Source organism: Chrysochloris asiatica, unplaced genomic scaffold (genome assembly GCF_000296735.1).
Source record: "Chrysochloris asiatica unplaced genomic scaffold, ChrAsi1.0 scaffold00035, whole genome shotgun sequence".
Classification (NCBI taxonomy): domain Eukaryota; kingdom Metazoa; phylum Chordata; class Mammalia; order Afrosoricida; family Chrysochloridae; genus Chrysochloris; species Chrysochloris asiatica.
The window spans coordinates 4,684,523-4,705,932 of NW_006408553.1; the positions used below are offsets into that span (position 1 = coordinate 4,684,523).

Consider the following 21,410-nt stretch of genomic DNA (forward strand, 5'->3'; position numbering starts at 1 on the left):
AGAGAGAGAGAGAGAGAGAGAGAGAGAGAGAGAGAGAAGGTTTAATGTATTGTATAACCTAACATCAGAAGCAACATATTGGTTACACAACAAACCCTAATACAGTATGGGCAGGAATAATGGTGTGAATACCAGCTGATAGGGTTCATGGAATCTGGCTACCACAGGAGGAGACACAGCTGAGGAGTGAGGTGATAAGAAATTATAGCATGTAGTATGTAATAAAGGATACTTGGTATTACAGTGCTTAACCACTTGGCTGCTAACCGAAAGATCAGTGGTTCAAACCCACCAGCTGCTCCATGGGAGAAAGATGGTTCAGTTAGTTCCTGTGAAGATTTACAGTCTGTGAAAGCCAATGGGGCAGTTGTACTGTGTCCTGCAGGGTTGTTATGAGTCAGAATTGACTTAATGGCACGGAATTGTGTGTGTGTGTGTGTGTGTGTGTGTTTGTAGTGTTTCATAATATGAGCTAACGTGCTTGAACACTAACCACTTGCCAGGAATTTTTGTAAGCACTTACATGTATTAATGTTCACAGCAACTCAATAAAACAAGTATTGCTGTTATTCAGATAGGGTAACAGTTTTGTTCTTATGAGGTACCCTGAACTGATTCCAACTCATAGCAACCATATGTATCACAGAATGCAGCACTGTCCAGTTCTGTGTCGTCCCACAATTGTTGTTCTGTTCGAGCTCATTGTTGCAGTCACTGTACCCATCCATCTTTCTCTTTTTCACTGACCTTCTACTTTACCAAGTCCTTCTCCAGGGACTGGTCCTTTCTGATAACATGTTCTAAGTATTGAGATAAAGTCTCCTCATCCTCGCTTCTAAGGAGCATATTGACTGTACCTTTGCCAACACACATATGTTTGTTCTTCTGGCAGTCCATGATATTTGTACTATTCTTCACCAACATCATAATTTAAATTCATCAATTTTTCTCCAATCTTTCTAATTTATTGTCCAGCTTTCACATGCATATGAGGTGATTTAAAATACCATGGCTTGGGACAGATGCATCTTAGTCCCCAAAATGGCATCTTTGCTCTTTAACACTTTTAAGAGGTCTTTTGTGCAGATTTTCCCAATTGCTGCTTCCATGGGTATTGATTCTGGGTTGAAATAAAATTAAAACCTTTGACAACTTCAATATTTTCCCTGTTTGTCATGATGCTGCTTAGTGGTTTAGTTGTGAGGATTTTTGTTTTCTTTATATTAAATTGCAATCCATACTAATTTATATTAAGTTGCAACCCATACTGGAGGCTGTAGTCTTTGATCTTCAGCTATTGCTTCAAGTCTTCTTCATTTTCAGCAAGCAAGATTGTGTCATCTGCATATAGGTCATTAATGAACCTTCCTCCAATCCTGTTGCTGTGGAATTTGTGTGTGTGTGTGTGGGGGGTATGATTTTGTTTTATATAGTCCAGTTTCTTAGATTGTTTGCTCAGCATACAAATTGGTAACTATGGTAAAATGATACAACCCTGACACATGCCTTTCCTGATTTTAATCCAGGCATTATGCTTCTTCTGTTTGAACAACTGCCAGTTGCTCTATGTACAAGTTCCACATGAGCACAATTAAGTGGTCTGGAGTTTCCATTCTTTGCTATGCTATCTACAGTTTGTTACAATCTACACAGCTAGATGCCTGTGTATAGTCAATAAAGTGCAAGTATACATTTTGCTGGTATTCTCTACTTTCAGCCAAGATTCATCTAATGTCAGCAATGGTATCTTTATTCCAAGTTTTCTTCTGAATCCAACTTGAATTTCTGGCAGCTCCCTGTTGGTGTTCTGCTACAACTGTTTTAAATTATATTTAGCACAATTTTACTTACATTGGCTATTAACGATATTGTTCGATAATTTCTGCATCCTACTGGGTCATATTTCTTTGGAATGGACACACATATGAATCTTTTCCAGTTGGTTAGCTAGGTAACTTTCAAATTCTTGGTATGTAGCTTAGACCAGTGAGTGCTTCTAGCACTGTGTCAGTCTGTTGAAACATTTCAGTGGTATTCCTTCCATTCCTGGAGGCTTGTTTTTCACCAATGCCTTCAGTGCAGTTTGGACTTCTTCCTTCAGTACCATTGGTTCTAGATCATATGCTACCTCTTGAAAGGCTGAATGTTGACCAATTCTTTTTGGTACAGTGTATATTCTTTTCATCATCTTTTGATATTTCCTGCATCTTTCATTTTTTTGCCTATAGAATCCTCCAATATTGCTACTCCAGGTGTGAAACTATGTAGTATATGAACACTTAGCACATGTCAGGAACTGTTGTAAGCACTTACATATATTATCATTTCCCCAGAAACTCAATATAATAGGTACTGCTATTATCCATACAGGAGCTCTGGTAGTGTAGTGGTTACAAATCGGGCTGCTAACCTCAAGGTCGGCAGTTTGAAACTACCAGCTGTTCCACGGGAGAAAGATGAGTCTTTCTGCTCCCGTAAAGATTTACAGCCTCAGAAATCCTGTGCAGGGTCACGATGAGTTGGAACCAACTCTACAGCACTTAACAACAACAACAGTATCCATATGGGGAAAATAAAGTACAATTGGTTAGTAGTAAAGGGAGTTGTTGTTAAGTGCTGTTGAGTGGGTTCTGACTTACAGTGATCCTGTATAGGGTTTCTGAGGCTTAAATCCTTGCAGGAGCACTAAGTCTAATCTTTCTCCCTCCCTGGGGCTACTGATGCGCTCCAATGGCTGACCTCATGATTAGCAGTCCTGTACTTACCGTATGGAGCCACCATGCTCCCAGCAAAGGGTATTATAAAGAAGGACTTGTCAGGATATAGAGAAAAACTTAGTGTTGTTGTTAAGTGCTGTTGAGTTGGTTCCAACTCATAGCGACCTTGTGTAGGGTTTACAAGGAGTGAAGTGCCGACCTTGCAATTCAAACCGACCTTTCGGTCAAGTGCTTATCCTACAATGACACACCAGGACTCCTACTGGCAGAGGAACCACCCTTTATAAAACCGAAGTTTTAAGATACATTTTGAGATGGCCACATCAGCTAACCAAATCACACTCCATCCACTGGTTATTTACTTAATAAGAAGTCGAATGGACCAATCCTGACCAGAAAGTCTCCCCAGATAGGATATCTAGAACAGATCCTAAATAGTTGAGTCACCCCAGGATCAACACACATGGATGCAGCAGTCAAGAAATCAAACGACATATTGCATTAGGCAAATCTACTGCACAAGACCTTTTGGGGTGTTGAAGAGCAAAGATATCAGGACTAAGGTGTTTCTGACCAAAGCCATGATATTCTCAAAAACCTCATATGCATGTGAAAGTCTGACAGTGAAAATGAAGACTATAGAAGAATTGATACATCTGAGTTATGGTGCTGGAGAAGAATATTGAAAGTACTATGGACTGCCAGAAGAATAAACAAATCTGTGTTGGAAGAAGTACAGCTAGAATTTCTGCTCCTTAGAAGCAAGGATGGTGTGACTTCGATTCTCATACTTAGGATATATTATCAGGAAGGACCTGTCCCTGGAGGTAAAGTGGAGGGTCAGCAAAAAAAAGAAAGACCTTCCATGAGATGAACTGGCACAGTGGCAAGACCCAACAATAGGGTCAAGGTTAACAACAGTTGTGAGGATGGTGCAAGACCCGGCAGTGTTTCTTCTGTTGTGCATACTTGATGGCACCTAACAACAACAACAATAACAACAACAATAGCATTCCAGTATTTAGTCTGGGCCTCAAGACTGTAACTTTGAGAATCCTCTTCAATATGGAGACACTAGGAATGAGTAACCATTTTATTTTTGAACCCAGCAAGTCTGACTCATGAATATATCAGGTAGGCTGTGTAGAGGAGTAACTGATTATGCACTGCTTATTATATATCTTCCCAACACACCTGAAGTCTGGGGTTCATCAAAGCAGGTGGTTTTTCCTCCACACCTTTTGAATAGTCCTCTACAATACAAAAATGCCCTTTGGATATTTCCACTCTGCTTCAGCTGAACTTTCCTCCAAAATTCCTTTTTCCTGTCCCAGTCAGTTCCTCCCTCATGTCTTCATGCACAATCCTTATCTGTACTTGTTACTTTGAGGAGGAATACTTGTTTCCTTTTCCCCATTTTTCTTTTCATTTCGTCTCCATTTCTCTGTTATCTTCAGGGTACATCCTTCCAACCATTCTACTCCTTGAGCCACACCTACAAGTGCCTGGGAGTTTGATAAGTTACTTTATGCTAACAAAAGAAAAAGAAAGGGGAAAAAGGAGGGGGGCTCTATAGACAGAAGAACAGAGCCTTGAAGGGCGAGCCACTTGGCCTGGGGGCCCCCAGTCTGTATAGCCTTCGCAGGCTCCTCTTTGCAGGAAACTGAGTTTTGGAGTGGAGAAGGAATCCAGACTGCTGATACTAATAAATTTGCCGGGACTAGAGAGATGGTACAAGGCATCACAGACTACAGCCACCACTTTTAATTAACCGAGAGTAGAGGGGTGGCCTTGCCGCCCCCAGACCACAGCAGCTCAGGGTCAGTGAGCAGGACAAGCCCTGCCTGAGATGCAGCCAAGCCTCAGGGACAACTTGCATTGGAGCCTTTCCAGGCGCCCGGGTGGGGCTGCTAGCGCCCAGTCAGTCAGTCAGTCACCCGGGCGTGTGGGCCGCGGGTGGGGCGGCGCAGGCGGACCGGGGCTGAGGACGCTGTTAGCCAATATCACGGCCTGAGTGTTTGTCCAGCCAGTCTGTGCTGCTCCCGGGCGTCTTTGCTTTCTCTCTCTCCTTTCCTGACAACTTCTGGTGGCCAAACTAGACGTGACAGGTGCTGGGGACATTCTGCCCAAGTGATCCCAGAGTCCTGCACAGGTAGGTGCTGGGAGTGGGAGACACCAGAAAGGGTGGCCTAGTAGAAGAGTGTGTGTGTGTGTGTGCGTGCAGTGGGGCGGTGTTCCCGAGGGGGACTGTGGAGGCCCCGCGCCCTCCTCCTCTGCCCCCTCCACCCTGCACCCGGCGCGCTCAGGTGTGGGGTTGAGCAAGGAGCGCGGCCACGGCGGCAGGCGGCTGGTGTCGGATGTCGGGTGTCGGGTGTCTGGAGCCGCCTGCTGGGTGAGCCGCGTGGCCCCTGAGGGTCGGAGTCTGTGGTCGGGGGCTGGGAGTGGGGAAGCTGGAGGGGGAGAATCTGTGGAGACTTGGGGGCTTTTCAGGGGAAGTTCTGGGGACCCCGGCCGGGTTGTGTGTACTTGAGGGGTGTGTCCGTCTGTATGGAGTGTGCGTCTGTGTGTGCGCGCTCACACAACGCGTGATTACACACGGGGCGTAGGCGGGGGCGCCTCGGGCTGTGGGAGGGTCTGGCGCTCCCCAGTGTTTGGGCTCCACCAGAAAAGACTGGGGGAGCCATACTTGCCTGTAACTTTCCGCAGCCTCTGGTTCTCCAACCGGCCTCTTGAGGTTCACCCCCAAGTGTCTATAGACTGACACGCCGCTTGGATAGAACGCGATCGACTTTCACCTCGTGGCGATTTTCTACCATTAAAACTTCCTGCTGGCGCGCGGCCACGTGGGACCGGAGCGCGGGGGCGGGAAGGGCCGGTGCACACCGCTTCCCTGGGCTCAGTGGGCCGCAGGCTTAAGAGGCGGAGCCAGGAAGGGTGCCAACCTGCTCAGTAATGACCTGCGGAAACCAAATGGGCACCGCTGCCCCCTCCAGCCCCTGCTGCCTGCTGTCATCGGGGGTCAAGCGGTGGTCTGAATAGAGGTGCAAGCAGATTTGGGAGACTTGGGAAATGCAGGTTGTAGATTTTCTCCGAGGTTTATCTCCTTGATCAAGGAAGAAGCAAGAGTCTTCTTTGCTCCTCTCTCTTTATAAACTTGATTCTACTCCTTAAAAAGGAATGTTTAATAGAAACAATCCTTTAGGTACAATAATTTTTAAAAAGTAAATAAATGTGTGAAAGGCACAATGTGGATAGATTTGTGTTCAGAATGGAATTCTCCATGTAAATCCGTGTGTTCCAGTAAATTCATATAGTGGAAGAATGGTGTTATTGCTGTTGTTAAGTGCCGATAAGTCTGTTCCGACTCATGGCGACCCTGCATAAGGTTTCCAGTGAGCTGCTGGTGAGTTAGAACCACCGATCTTGCAGTTCAAACAGACCTTGCGGCCCAGTGCTTATCCTAAAGCACCGCACCAGGACTCCTGAAGAATGGTAGCTGCGTATAAAATTACTTCCCAAGTTGTTGTCATATTTGGTAATTCATTTGTACCCAAGAGCAGCCCTTTTGCAGATTGATTAAGACAACAGAAAGTTTGAAAACAGAGTTGACTGTTCAAATAATTAGCAATTAAAACTGCATGTAATCATTATAATTTTATTGCCCTACAATATCTGGAGTCCTGGTGTGATGCTGTAGGATCAAATCACAAGGTTGACAATTCAAACCCACCAACTGTTCCTCAGAAACCCTATATAGGGTTGCTATGACTGGGAAGTGATTTTATGACACTTAACAACACAACCACAACATTTTTATGATTCAGGCTTTTTTGGCGGGAGGTGGGTATCAGTTTTTAAAAGCACAATTATTATTTTATAGATCAGTGGTGGAGGAAGACATGAGAATCAGGAAGGTGTGAGAATCAGGTTAAATCTGTGGACAGTTTGGAAAACTTAACTGATCCTATGACCCTTTGGAAATAGATTTTTGAATGCAGACAGGTGTGGGCTTGTTGCTTGTTTCCTTCTTTTAAGACAAGTGCTGTACAAGAAGAAAAACAAGCTTTTCTTTTTATTGATCTTGAGTAAGTAGAAGAAAAGCATAAGACTTTGAATCATTATCACCAAGGAGTGAAAGTGGGAAAACTTCTGGCTTGTTAATTTCCTCATTTTTATTTCCTCAACCTTGGCTCCATTTGTCTTCATAACTTCACACTAGATTATACGACCTAGCTCACAAATTACACAGATTAACAGACTGAACTTGCTCTCGTTTCACAGATGAGGACATAGTCCAGGGAAGGGAAGTGAAGGCCCAAAGTTACATGGCTTATTAGTGACAAAGCAGGGAAGCCAAGCTCTGTTCTCTGCTGGTGGTCCTTGTCAGCACACTGCTTTACTTGAGTTTTCCAATAGAAAGCCTTGGGGATGGAGGATGGGAGGGGAAGAGTGAATTCACACCAATGGGTATCAACAGTAGAATAGTCAGCCATGTCATTCAACAGCTGGACCACAAATTGTTGTCTGAAGACATGGGGAAATCCATGCTTGTTCAACATCCACTAATTACTGATGTATGTTTTCTACAAACAATAGAAAGACAATACAAAACAAAAGCACTGTAAAGGAGTTTAAGCACCTCATCACAAAGATGTCATGGAACTCTCAATACAAGTGAGGTGATTCCATTTGTGCTGATCCTGATGGTTATGTGGGAGGAGATATGAGGAGACTCTTAAGTACTCAGTGAATAACATGGGCAAACAGCTTCCACACCTAAGTCAACATGCCAGCTCCCTGCTGTCTTTCCTGGGGTGGAGTATTTTAAATACCTGGCCATCCTGAAACTATACTTGTCTGCATACAGTTGGTCATGACGAAGCTTCCACCTCTGATTTCTGTTGCTATAGGAATTTCTGATCTTCATTCTAAAATTGCACACGCAGCACCACATTTGGATGCTGTTTTATTTCTGTACTCACAAATAAACTCACAAAAAGACTTTTGTGTATTAGAATACTTTAGAGCAGACTCTAGGGTGAGACTGCTCAGTACTGCCACTTCCTAGCTACTGACCTTCTGTGTCCCTTTTTTCATGTGTGACATGAGAACACTGGTGGACCTAACTCAAAAGGTCTTGTGAAAATGAAATGAATTAATACATATAAAGTGTTTATGCTAGTGTCTGGTCCAATAATTTTATCAGGAGTACTCTGGGTGATGGAGTCTTGGTGTAGCGCTGTGGGTTAATGCTCCAGACTGCAAAGCCTGGAGTTCAAACCGACTGCAAGGTACGCAGTTCAAGCTTACCAGCTGCTCCTTGGAAACCCTATACAGGGTCACTATGGGTCAGAATCGACTCGATGGCACTTAACAACAACAACTCTGGAAGATGGAGGATGGAGGTTAGGAGGGTTAATTTGGCACTTTCAGGATTTAGTTTTAGGATTTGCCTGATTTAAAATGTAGAGCTGAGCAGCAGCCTCACGCCTTGTTGGGCAGCTTGTTTTCTACCATATTTTGTTCTAGTGAAAGTCAAAATAAGGAGATGTACTGGAATGTCAAGGAGTTGTTGGCTTTGGTTACTTAACTACTTCATCTCATAGAATTGGGGTCAAATGGTTGAGGAATCAAGTTCTTCCTGCTGTTAAGGACCAGCCACCACCAAGAGATAAGTAGCTTAGCCTCTGGAAATCTCTCCTTTAGTATGGATTTGTTTGGGCCCACCTTTCTAGAAGCTGTTAGAACCAAAAAAAAAAAAAGCATGTTTCAGCTCTGTGACTTTCTTGGCCTTTGAGGGTTACCTCAAAACAAAATATAAAATTAGCAAGGAATGCTGAGAGGGAGTTTCCTGGCTTAACTAGAGTCAGTGGTACTGCTCTCACTGGCTTTTTTTTTTTTTCTTTCTAGTATTAGACTCTGCTTGAGTTTCTTGCTGTGGGGGATTAAAAATTGAGAGTTAGCAAGTGTAGTCTTAGCCTCCATGAAGGTCCCTGCTATCTAATGAATTATTAGTGAATCTACCTGCTATGTTTGCAAAGCAGTCCTCAGCATGACATATTTGAGCATGCCTATCTCAAAAGACCACTCACTACTCATCTGTCAATTGGTCATACAGTGGTAGCTTGTGTATTGCTGTGATGCTGGCAACTATGTCACAGGTATTTTAAGTACCAGCAGGGTCACCCATGGTGGACAGGTTTCAGCTGATCTTCCAGACAAAGACAGACTAGGAAGAAGGAGAGACAGACTATGTCTGAATATTTAGTCACTGAAAACCTTATGAATAACAGTGGAACACTGTCAGCATCAGTATAGTGAATATTGAAACATGATGAAGAGCACCAGAATACTGTCAGATGTAGTGCCAGAAGAAGAGTGCCTCAGATTGGAAGGCATTCAAAATGCGACTAGGGAAGAGCTGTCTCCTCAAAATAGAGTTGACCGTGATGACGCGAATGGAGTAAAGCCTTCAGGAGTAAATCTCTCGGGACGTTCACTTGCTGATGGGGCACAACTCAAAATGAAGAGAAACAGCTGTAAGCATCCATTAATAATTGGACCATGGAATGTATGAGTCTAGGAAAATTGAAAATTATAAAAAATGAAATGGATCACATAATCATATCATAAGACATTAGTGAGCTGAAATGGACTGGTATTGGCCATTTTGAGTGTGACAATCACATGGTTTACTATACTAGGAATGACAAGTTAAAGAGGAATGGCATCACTTTCATCATCAAAGAGACCGTATCAAGATGTGTCTTGAAGTACAATGCTGTCTGTGATAGGACAATATCCATACGCCTACAAGGAAGGCCAGTTAATACAATTATTATTCAAATTTATGCAGCAGCCACTAAAACCAGTGATGATGAAACTGAAGAATTCTGTCAACTTCTGCAATCTGAAATTGATCAAACATGCAAATGTGATGTGTTGGTAATTACTTGTTATTGGAATGCAAAGGTTGAAAACAAAGAGGAAGGATCAGTAGTTGGAAAACACCGCCTTGGTGATAGAAATTATTCTGGAGATCACATGACAGAAATTTGCAAGACCAATGACTTCATTGCACATACCTTTTTTTAAACAACATAAAAGATGACTATACACATGGACCTCACCAGATGGAATATACAGAAATCAAATTGACTATGCCTGTGGAAAGAAATGATGGAAAACCTCAAAACAAGGCCAGGGACAAACTGTCATAACTTGCTCAGATACAAGTTCAAGCTGAAGCTGAAGAGCATTAAAACAAGTCCAAGAGAACCAAAATATGACCTTGAACATATCCCACTTGAACTTAGAGATCATCTGAAGAACAGATTTGATGCATTAGACACTAAAGACTGGAAGACCAGAAGAGTTGTAGATGACATCAAGAACATCATACAGGAAGAAAGCTAAAGGTCATCAAAAAGACAAGAAAGAAGGAAGAAACCAAAATGCATATTAGAAGACTCTGAAACTTGCTCTCCAGTATAGATATGCTAAAGCAAATGGAAGAAATGAGAAAGTAAAAGAACGGAACAGAAAATTTCAAAAGGCAGCTCAAGAAGACAAAGTCAAACATAACAAAATGTGCAAACACCTGGAGTTTAAAAAACCAAAGGGAAGAACACACTTAGTATTCCTCAAGCTGAGGGAGCTAAAGAAAAAATTGAAGCCTCAACTTGCAATATTGAAGGATTCTAAGGTCAAACTGCTGAATGATGCAGAAAGCATCAAAAGAAGATCGAGAGGGAGGGGAATACACAGAGTCATTGTAACAGACACAGATGGCTGATGTTCAACCCATTTGAAGAAATAGCATATGATCTAGAGTGAATAATACTGAAGGAAGAAGTCCAAGTTGTATTGAAGGCATTGACAAAGAACAAGTCTCCAGGAATTGATGGAATACAAATAGAGATCTTTGCACAAACTGATGCAGCACTGGAGGCACTCACTCATCTATGCCAAGACATTTGGAAAACAACCTGGCAACTGACTGGAAGAGGTCTGTATTTGTGCCCATTCTAAAGAGCAGGGACCCAACAGAATGCAGAAATGATTAGACAATATCATTAATATCCCATGCAAATACAGTTTTGCTAAAGATAATTTAAAAAATGGCTGCAAACATACATTGACAGAGAACTTCCAGGGGTGCAAGGTGGATTCAGAAGAGGACGTGGAATGAGGGATATCATTGCTGATGTCAGATGGATCTTGGCTGAAACCAGAGAAGACCAGAAAGATGTTTACCTGTGCTTTATTGACTATGCAAAGGCTTTCGATTGTGTGGATCATGACAAGCTAAGGACAACGTTGTAGAGAATGAGGATTCCAGAATACTTAATTGTGCCCTTGAGGAACGTGTACATATAGATCAAGGGACAGTTATTCGAACAGAACATGGGAACACTGAATAGTTTAAAATTAAGAAAGGCATGCGACAGGATTTTATTCTTCTATCATACTTGTTCAATCTGTATGCTGAGCAAATAACCCAAAAAGCTGGTTTATATGAAGAAAAATGTGACACCAGGATAGAAAGAAAACTCATTAACAAATTGTCATATGCAGATGATACAACCTTGCTTGCTGAAAGCAAAGAGGACTTAAAATATTTACTAATGAAGATCAAAGATCAAAGGCTTTGGTATAGGTTGCACTTCAATGTAAAGAATATTAAAATCCCCACCACTGGAGCAATAATTAACATCCATATAAATGGAGAAAAGATTGAGGTTTTCAAGACTTAATTTTGCTTGGGTCAGCCATCAACACTCATAGAAGCAGCAATCAAGAAATCAAACAATGTATTGTATTAGGCACATCTGCTACACAAGACCTCCTTAAAGTGTTAAAGAGCAAAGGTGTCAGTATGAGGAGTAAGGTGCACCTGAGCCAAGCCATGGTATTTACAATAACCTCATATGCATGTGAAAACTTGGGAGTGAAAAAGGAAGAATTGATGCATTTGAGCTTTGGTGTTGGACGCGAGAATTTAAAAAATACCATGGACTGACAAAAGAACAAACCGATCTGTATTGGAAGAAGTACAGTCAGCACACTCCCTGGAGGCCAGGGTGGCCAGACTTCATCTCTCATACTTCGGATGTTTTGTCTGGAGAGACCAGTCTGTGGAGAAGGATATCATGTTTGGTAAAATGTAGGGTCAGAGAAAAAGAGGAAGACCCCCCCAATGAGATGGATTAGCAAAATGGCATCAGCGATGGGCACAAATGTAGCAACAATTGTGAAGTTGGCACAGGACTGGGCAGTGTTTTGTTGTGTTGTTCATAGGGTTGCTATGAATTGGTACTGACTCGATGGCATCTAACAACAACAATCTCAAAAGACTAGGTGTAAGTCAAGGGCAGCAATGGTGTAAGTCAAGTCCTTTGCAATGAAAAGGACTAGGGGAAGCTGAAGGGGAATCACAGATGATGAGAGAAGTATTACAAATCTAGTTCTATGAAGGAAATAACAGGAGCCAAAGATTGTGACCATGGTGTGGATAAATGACTAGTGTGAAATTTGAGTGTTTACCTTAGTGTGGAGAAACAAGATATTTGAGAGGGGTGTGGCTAGATGGTGAGATTATTCAAGGCATGTACACACCAAATTATTAGCCCATTACTCTGTGTGGTGCCTGGTGTGGTGTTGTGGGTTAATGCGCTAGATTGCAAGTTCTGTTTGAATCACAAGGTTGGCGGTTCAAGCTTACCTGCCACTCCTCGGAAACCCTATACATGGTCTCTATAGGTCAGAACCAGGTTGATGGCACTTAACAACCATGACTTGGAATTTACGTGATCCTGCACAGCCACACTACATTACCTGTTTGTGTATATCACTGTAGGGTTGCTATGAGTCACAGATGCCTCTGTGACAGTGGGGTTGTACTTTGGTTTATTACATATGAAACAAATTAGTATTTTTTAATGCATCGAAATACGTATAATTTCTTTCTGATTACAAAATACGTAGTTATACTGTTAAAAAAAACACAGCCAAATAAAGGCATCTGAGTATAAGGTATAATTAAACATGTGAGGAATTGTACCCTCTTCAGTTCATAGAATCACCATTAATCACTTGTACATATGCAAGCCAATGGCTTCTTGTGAAAGGCATTCTCTAATAAACTTTTTTAAAGCAAGGAGCCCTTGTAATGAATCTGGTCACCTGTCAACTTTTTGTTCCTCCACTTTATCTGGTCTGTAAATGTAGATTTTATTAAATTAGGCTATCTGGAGGAAGTACTTCTAACACCTGGGGACCTTCCAGAATGTATGTGAATGGGTTGTTCTGCACCCGCATTGTTTTCATGGCCCTAGAAGGTTGTCAGGAAATTACCTTGTCATTTGTGAAGGTGAAAGTACATGATTGTGTTTATTTCATGCAACTTTTAAGGGAAAATGCAAACTTTGTATTGGGGTCTAATTTTCAGTTCTTCTCTTTCCTTCTTGGAGTATGGATTTGGTTTGGGGGGGGTACCTGTGAAATTTCAAAAGTAGTAGTTTCTTTTGAAATAGATTGTTTGGAGAAAGCCTTTAAATTTCTCCTGGTGACTTTTTTTCCCCATTCTTTTCTTAACCATACAGTTGGTGGTTTGTTAGACCCCGAGGTAATGATAATGTTTACTTAGTTGGGAGAAGGCCAAGTCTCTGTTAATTGTTTGTTTCCCTGAGCTTGACCTGTATAAAGTTAGGGTTTGTTTTGCTTTTTTGATAAAGTATCTTTGAAAATTATGGGATAGAGGTTGCACAAACTCTTAAGAAAGCATGCCTCAGCCTTTCTTTATTTTTCCTCTGGAATGAAAAGTGATACTATATTTCGTCTAAGTTTTCTTCTTATGAGCTTGCTCTTACTCAGCCTCTCACATTTTAATATGCCTGCTTTTGGTTGTTGTTTTTTGCAGGATCCGTGGATGCCACTTTGCACAGGATACTTAGTGCTGGGTTCCTGAAGCCAGTTTGCTGATTTATTGCCGCAGCCAATGAGGATCACAGGGCTGTGAAGCTCCTTGAAGGTTTGTGGCCACTCTCAGGGACCAGTGCAGGCGGAGGCACACCTGGAAGCTGTTTTCAGGGACTTTTATCACAGGTATAAAAGACTCCAAAACTGTGAAGATGCTGAAACAGATACTAGCAGATATGTACATAGATCCAGATCTCCTGGCAGAGCTCAGCAACGAACAGAAACAGATCCTGTTCTTCAAGATGAGGGAGGAACAGATCCGTCGATGGAAAGAAAGAGAAACAGCAGTGGAAAATAAGGAGTCCTTGCCAGTGAAATGCAGACCAAAGAAAGGTAAACGTAGCCACGCGTCTTTTGTGAATGCACTAGGAGAATAGCTTCTGACTAGTTTTAGCATCTCACACTAGTCACAAGCAAGCCAGGAATAGTTCCAATTTGGTAGACGGATCTTAAATGTTGTTGAGATTCTAACAGTGCTAGTTATCAACTTGAAGTCCACCTACACAAGGCAGTTATGTGGTGTTAGAGCCTTAAGAAAGTCTCTTCTTTTAAACCAAACTGACCCTTATGCTTAAATTAAAAAGTCACCTATGGAGTCTAATTTGAGGATTGTTAAGGTGGTTTCATGCGATAAGCACCGGACTGCGAACCACGAGTACCGCAGTTCAAGCCCGCCAGCTGTTCCACGGGAGAAAGATGAGGTTTTCTGCTCCCTTGAAGATTTAAAGACTTGGAAAGGTAACCTATACAGGGTTGCTATGAGTTGGATCCCACTGGACCACACTTAACAAGAAGGAAGATTTCTATCCCCTCTGTTGTTGTAGATGTCTACTTTTCTACCTGCATACAGGGTTCCTGCATCAACATCTTTATAGGAATTGTGTCTGTTTTTTAGACTTCAAGAGATTTTTCTTTGAGTTATTTTAGAAAAGCCCCTCTTAAAATACTGTGGCGCTGTAGGATAAGGACTTGACTGCAAGGCCAGTTTGAACCACAAAATCTGCGGTTCAAATGCACCAGTTGCTCTTTGGAAACTCTATAGAGGGTCTCTGTGGGTCGGAACTGACTTGATGGCACTTAACAACTACTATATAGGGAAAAAAAAATCATAATTACTAATTTCTTAGTGTAGGTTAACTTTTTAGATGTACTTTCTTCATTATAGAAGCAATCCCTAGTAGTTTGAGGGGGCCTTTTGGTGCATGCATTTAGCTACTAACTGAAAGGCTGAAGATTCAAGTCTCCTGAGAGGCACCTCAGGAGACAATCCTATTCAATTCCAAAAAATCAGCCATTGAAAACTCTCTGGAGCTCAGTTCTACTCTAATACATGGAGTCACCAGGAGTCCAGATTGACTCATTGGCTGGGTTTTGCTTTATTTTTGAGGCCATGGGAGAGGAATTTTTTGGCCATCAAGACTTAGTGCATATATGTACATGTTGTTGTTAAGTGCCCTCAAGTTGGTTCAGACTTGTAGCGACGCTGTATAGGGTTGCCAAGGAGAGACTGGTGAGCTTGAAAGTCAGACCTTGTGGTTCAAACTAACTTTGCAGTCCAGTGCTTTATTCCATAGCACCACACCAGGACTCCATATATTCACATATACAGAGAAAAATCACATATAACCCCTCCCCCCAATTCTGACCTAGTTGGGTATCTAAGTTGTTAAGAAGCATCCAATTTTTAAGGTCACTTATGGAGGCATTCAGGAGTCCTGGTGTGGCACTGTAGGATAAACACTGGACTGCTAACCACAAGGTTGGTGGTTCAAACCCACCAGTGACTCCTTGGAAACCCTATACAGGGTCACTCTGAGCCAGAACTGACTTAATGACATTTACAACAAAAGCACTGGAGGCATTCAAGAACAATTCCTTCTCCTTTCTCATTAAACAAGGAAAACTTAAACTTGAGAAACTTACTTAGGGTCTCAGAGATTGAAAAATTGAATTTGGCTTTCATGCTTGGTATACACACTTCCCTAAAAGGAGTTCAGTTTAGTAACTTTGACTTTATGTTACCTTTCATTAAAACTCTTTTTTTGTGTATGGGGTTCAATTCAGTTTTTATAAAGATGAAGTGTCTCATTTATTAATATAATTGTTATTTTCAGTAGTAGCTGTTTTTTAAAGTGTCTTCTGTGTCAGACACCATATGAAACAGTCTCATATAATTTCCAATCCTCATGAAAGTTCCACAGCGTTGGCATTAATTGTCGTATTTCACAGATGAAGCTCACTCTCAGAAAAGTTAAGCAGCATACATGATCACACTGATAATACGGTGTTCAGACCCGTTGGCTTTTATATTACTCTGAGCTTTCCTTAATAATAGTTTTTCTTGAATAAATAGCAGCCGAAGTACATAACCCCTTTATCTTTCTGAACTTGCTTATTCATCTCCTACATTCTTAGTCAGACTTTCTTTGGGGTACCATGCTCATTGTAAACATACTGTATGTGTGTGGTGGGATAACTTTGGGAACTGGTAAAAATTCCTGGGCTTTTGCCTCTGGAGTCAGTAGCCCACATTCTGTGTTTGACTTTGGGCTTCTTGTGTTCACTAAATTAGTCTCCTTGTGATGACTTAAACAAGACTAATTTCAGTTTTTTAAACAATTTTTTGCTTAAGGCCTTCCTTTGCAGAATTTTGAATCTACTTCTGAGAAAACGTATATGGGTTAGTTATAACCCACTGCTTTCAAATCGAGCCTGACTCATAGTCATTCTATATGACAAAGTAAAACTGCCTCATAGGGTTTCCAAGGCTGTAAATCCTGAAGGAAACAGACTGCCATCTCTCACTGAATAGCAACCGGCGAGTTCCAACCATTGTCCTTTTGGTTGGCAGCCTAGCCCTTAACTGTGCCACCAGGGTCCTTTTCAGTTATATTTAATCAATGATAAAACAAAACAAAACAACAACAACAAAAAAAAACAAGCAAACACATACATACATTTTAACTTACATGTTTCTATCGAAACATCATATCAAAGGGTTATTACCTTCATTCATTTAACACTTGGAAGTTTTTATTTTACACTAGAATAGTTCCTCTTCGGAAGAAAAGGACTGAGAGTCTTTCTCCCACTTCCCTAAAAAGACAGCACTTCTCTATCATTAAGGAGCCCTGAGAGGTTAGGTGTTCGGGTGCTAACCTCAAAGTTCTTGGTTCAAACCCACCAACTGCTCCACAGGAGAAGATGAGGCTGTCTGTTCCTATAAAAATTTACAGTCTTGGAAACCCTATATAGGGCCACTATGAGTTGGAATTGATTCAACGGCAGTGTGTTTGGTGTGTTTTTTGTTTGTTTGTTTTTTTAAACTCTTATCTTTGATCTTACCCTGTCTTGGAGGATAAAGCCACAGACTATAAGTTAGTGGTTGTAGGGACTGGTGTTAACAAGAAGTGTTGTCTGTGCTGCAGGCCTACTAAGCCTGTGGCTACTATTTGTTGAGACTACATCATGTATATGGTTCCTTTTAGACCTGTTCTTTTTGCTCTCCCACTGACCTCTGGCTGATGTTATTGTTGTTAGGTGTCATCGAGTTGGTACCAACTCATAACGACCCTATGCACAATACAACAAAACACTGCCCAGTCCTGCACCAACCTCACAATCGTTGCTACACCTGCTGCTGCCCACTGTGCCAGTCCATCTAGTTGGAGGTCTTCCTCTTTTTCTCTGACCCTCCACTTTACGAAGCATGATATCCTTCTCCAGGGACCAGTGTCCCTCCTGGTTATATGTCAGAATATAAGATAAAAAGTTTGGCCTTCCTGGCTTCCAAGAAACACTCTGGCTGTACTTTTTCCAACAGAGATCTGTTTGATCTTTTGGCAGTCCATGGTACTTTTTTAATACTCTCCTCCAACACCATAGTTCAACTGCATCAGTTCTTCTATGATTTTCCTTATTCACTGTCCAGCTTTCACATACATATGAGGTTATTGTAAATACCATGGCTTGGGTCAGGTGCACCTTAGTACTCAAGCTGAAATCTTTGCTTTTAAATACTTTAAAGAGATCATGTGCAGCAGATTTTTCCCAAAGCAATACATCGTTTGATTTCTTGACTGCTGTTTCTATGAATGTTGATGGTCGGTCTAAGAAAATGAAGTCTTTGACATCATCAATCATTGCTCCACTTACATGGATGCTGTTTATTGGTCCAGTGGTGAGGATTTTTGTTTCCTTTACATTGAGATGGAACCCATAGCGAAGGCTTTGTGGTCTTCCTCTTCACTTTCAGCAAGCAAGGTTGTATCATCTGCATATCACAGGCTGATACCAGGCTGATTTAAGCTCAGTCATTCTCAGCAGTTTGTAGCCAGCCTGTGTCTGTGGAGATTGATCTTCTCCTTTTTTTCTGGCTCATTAAATACATCTGATTTCACCTTCTCACCATTCTAGCTCACTACTTAGCCATTATTTCATTGCCATCTGATTTTTTTTTTTTTTTCATGTCAATATCTAGACCACTCTGGGTCCCCTGAGTGGTGCAAATGATTTATGCTTGACAACTAATTTAGAGGAATCCTGGTGTGGCACCATAGGACAAGAACCCAACCTCAACGTCTCTTTGAACTGCAAGGTCGGTGATTCAAACTTAACAGCTGTCCCGTGGAAACCCTATACAGGGTCGCCATAAGTTGGAACTGACTTGATGGCACTTAACAACAACAACTAACTTGTGAAGGTTGACTGTTCACACCTTCCCAACAGCACCATTCAAGAAAGTCTTGGTGGTCTGCTTCTATAAGGATCATGGAGTTACCAAGTCAGCAAGGAGTTTGATTTTCAGAGAGTATCATTGATGTCTGTGCTTTGTGTATCTCAGGAACTCTGACTGACCTTTTAGAATCTTCAGCATAAAACAAGAGGGGCTGAAAAACAATCAGAAGTATGGATTTAACCCAGTGACAGATCCAAACAGGATTTGAAAGTATAGTGGGAAGATGTGACCCCCAAAGGAGGAGAACATTATGCATCTATTCTGCATGTTGGAGGATGAGTAGAGATTAAGGGTCCCACTGTCCAATATAAGACTTCTACAGGCCTCACTGTCCACTCTATTACTCCTACAGTAGCCCCGGGCTACATGTGATTATTGTGCATGTGAAATGTGGCTAGTCTGCATTAAGGTGTCCTCTAAGTGCAAATTACCAGATTTTCAAGACTCAATAGGAGGAAAGCATTGTAAGATTTCATATTAATAAACTAATGCTGAGTATATGTTGAAATGAGAAGACTTTTGATATCTTGAGTCAAATACACTGTATTATAAAAATTCATTTTATCTGTTTCTGTTTGCTAGTTACTGTGGCTACTAGAAAACTTAAGATTACAGTAGTGGATCACCTTTGGAGAGCACTGCTCTCAATTGTGCTAGGAGTGCCTTCTAGCATTTATGGAGCTTACTGTATGTTAGACCCTGAACTACGTGCTTAAATATAAGTCATCATTAAGTAATCACAACCACACCTTGAGCCATGAATTACTTACTATTCATGTCTTATACATGAGGAAAGTGAGGTACATAGATATTCATGAACTTGCCTGGGGCATGCAGCTAGGAAGTGAGGAAGCTGGGCTACGTCCTGGCTCTGGTTCTCTCACAGAGTTTGTACTATTAACAAAAATGTTATGTGCCAAGCTGAATCAGAGCTTAGTAACAGTTGCTGTCACCTGAAAGGATCTTTACACACATCTAAAAAGAATACTCGCTTTAGGCCTTTGTTCTGCAGTATTTTATCCATAACACAAAGAAACCTTCCCTTAGTAAGTGTTCTCTATTAAACTGTGGGAAATCTAATGACAAAAGGCTGGATCTGGTCCCTATGTGTGATGCAGTTGGAGCTCTTTTTTGTTCCCTTGAAGCAGAGCTGGACTGGTGATGTTTCTTTTGTTGGATTGTCATTGTTAGCAGCCACCTGGGCAAGTTCCTTTCCTCAAAGCCTTCCCTTTTCATAAGATAATGGGCAAGCCATTGGTGTGTGCCATTTGTAGACTCTCCTTCCTGCCATTCCTTCACTCTTCAGCCCATTGCTGGCATGAAGGCTTGCAGGGGCCTTGGATTCAGGGTTTTTTGAATTGACTCCTCTGGCACATCTCGCTCCCTAGAGAGTTGCCTCCTGGGGTCTCATTTGGGTCTTTTCTCTTACTCTCTCCTAGACCTTTTTTGTCTTTCATCTCTGTCTTTCCTTTAAATGCCCATCTTCCCCAGGGGATACCTCACTCTACCCTGGTGAATTGTTACCTGGAGGTGGGGTTAGGGGCTTCATAGATTCCTTAGAAACTTTACTGATAGCTTGGACCTAGGATTATGCCCACATCTTTTTGTGTATAATTTCACAATGTTCACAGACTCCTGAAAGCTCATTCACAGATTCCCTGGGATTCACAGACTCAAGGTTAGGACACCTGGTGTGGTGTTGTAGGATCAGCACTGGACTTCGAACTACAAGGTGGGTAGTTCAAATCCACCAGATATTCTCTGGAAACTTTAGAAAGGGTCATTATGAATTGGAACTGACTTGATAGCATTTAACAACAACACCAACAGAGTAAGGTTAAAGACCCCTGGTCACGCAACAGTTAAGCATTCAGCTGCTAACTGAAAGTTGGTGGTTCAGACCCACCCAGTACTTCATAAGAGAAAGACCTAGTAGTCTGCTCCCATAACAATTACAGCTTAGAGAACCCTATGGGGCAATTCTACTCTTAACACAGCTGTCACATGGGGTCACTGTGATTCACTGGCATCCATCAACAGCAACAACATGTTAAGGTTCTCTGCCTGTAGTATCTCCCTCTTGTGGGCAGCTTTTTATCTTTAAAAATTAATTACTCCCGGTATACCTAACATACAGTACTAGTGTGGTGCTTTAAGAACTGGTAACTGCAGGGTTAGCAGTTCAAACTCACCAGTCACTCTTGGAAACCCTATATAGGGTTGCTAAGAGCAGGAACAGACTCAATGGCACAGAATAACAACAGCAATAACAACATATGCATGGTAGCAATGTGGGTTAGACATTGGTCTGCTAACTTCAAGGTCAGTGGTTCGAACCCACCAGTCACTCCTCAGAAGAAAGATGAGGCTGTCAGTTCCTGTAAAGGTGTACAGTCTTGGAAACCCTGTACAGGGTCACTCTGAGTTGGAATTGACTTATTTGGAGGATCCCTGGTGGCACAGTGGTTAAGCTTTCAGCTGCTAACCAAAAGGCTGGTGGTTTGAACCCACCAGCCACTCAATGGGAGAAAGATGTGGCTGTCTGCTTCTGTACATATTTATAGTATTGGGAACCAAATGAAGCAGTTCGCTGTGGTCCTAAAGGTTTGCTGCTATGAGTTGGAACTGACTTAGTGACAGTGGGTCTGGGTTTGGTATATAGGCATACCCTGTCTTACTGCTCTTTGCCTTATTGCACTGCATTTATTTATTTTTTTTACAAATGGGAGGTTTGTGGCAACTTGTGCCAAGCAAGTCTATGGGCACCACATTTCTAACAGCATGTGCTCACTTCATGTCTCTCTGTCACATTTCGGACTTTTTCATAATACGATTTTATACATGGATTCCTGGTGTGGTGCTGTAGAGTCAGCACTGGATTGCGACCCACAAGCTCAGTGGTTCAAACTCTGTAGCTGCTCCTCGGAAACCCCATGCAGAGTTACTGTGCGTTGAAATCAACTCAATGGCACTTA

The 21,410-nt window shown here is 41.9% G+C and overlaps 1 protein-coding gene across 1 annotated transcript in view; it reads left to right on the top strand.

The window, feature by feature from the left end:
• Positions 1–13,849: 13,849 nt before the first annotated feature.
• The window catches only part of SH2D4A (SH2 domain containing 4A), an 84,487-nt gene continuing 76,926 nt past the window's right edge, over positions 13,850–21,410 (top strand). The window contains exon 1 of the mRNA XM_006859908.1: positions 13,850–14,030. Coding sequence (XP_006859970.1) covers positions 13,850–14,030 — 181 coding nt within the window. The remainder of the gene's footprint in view (positions 14,031–21,410) is intronic.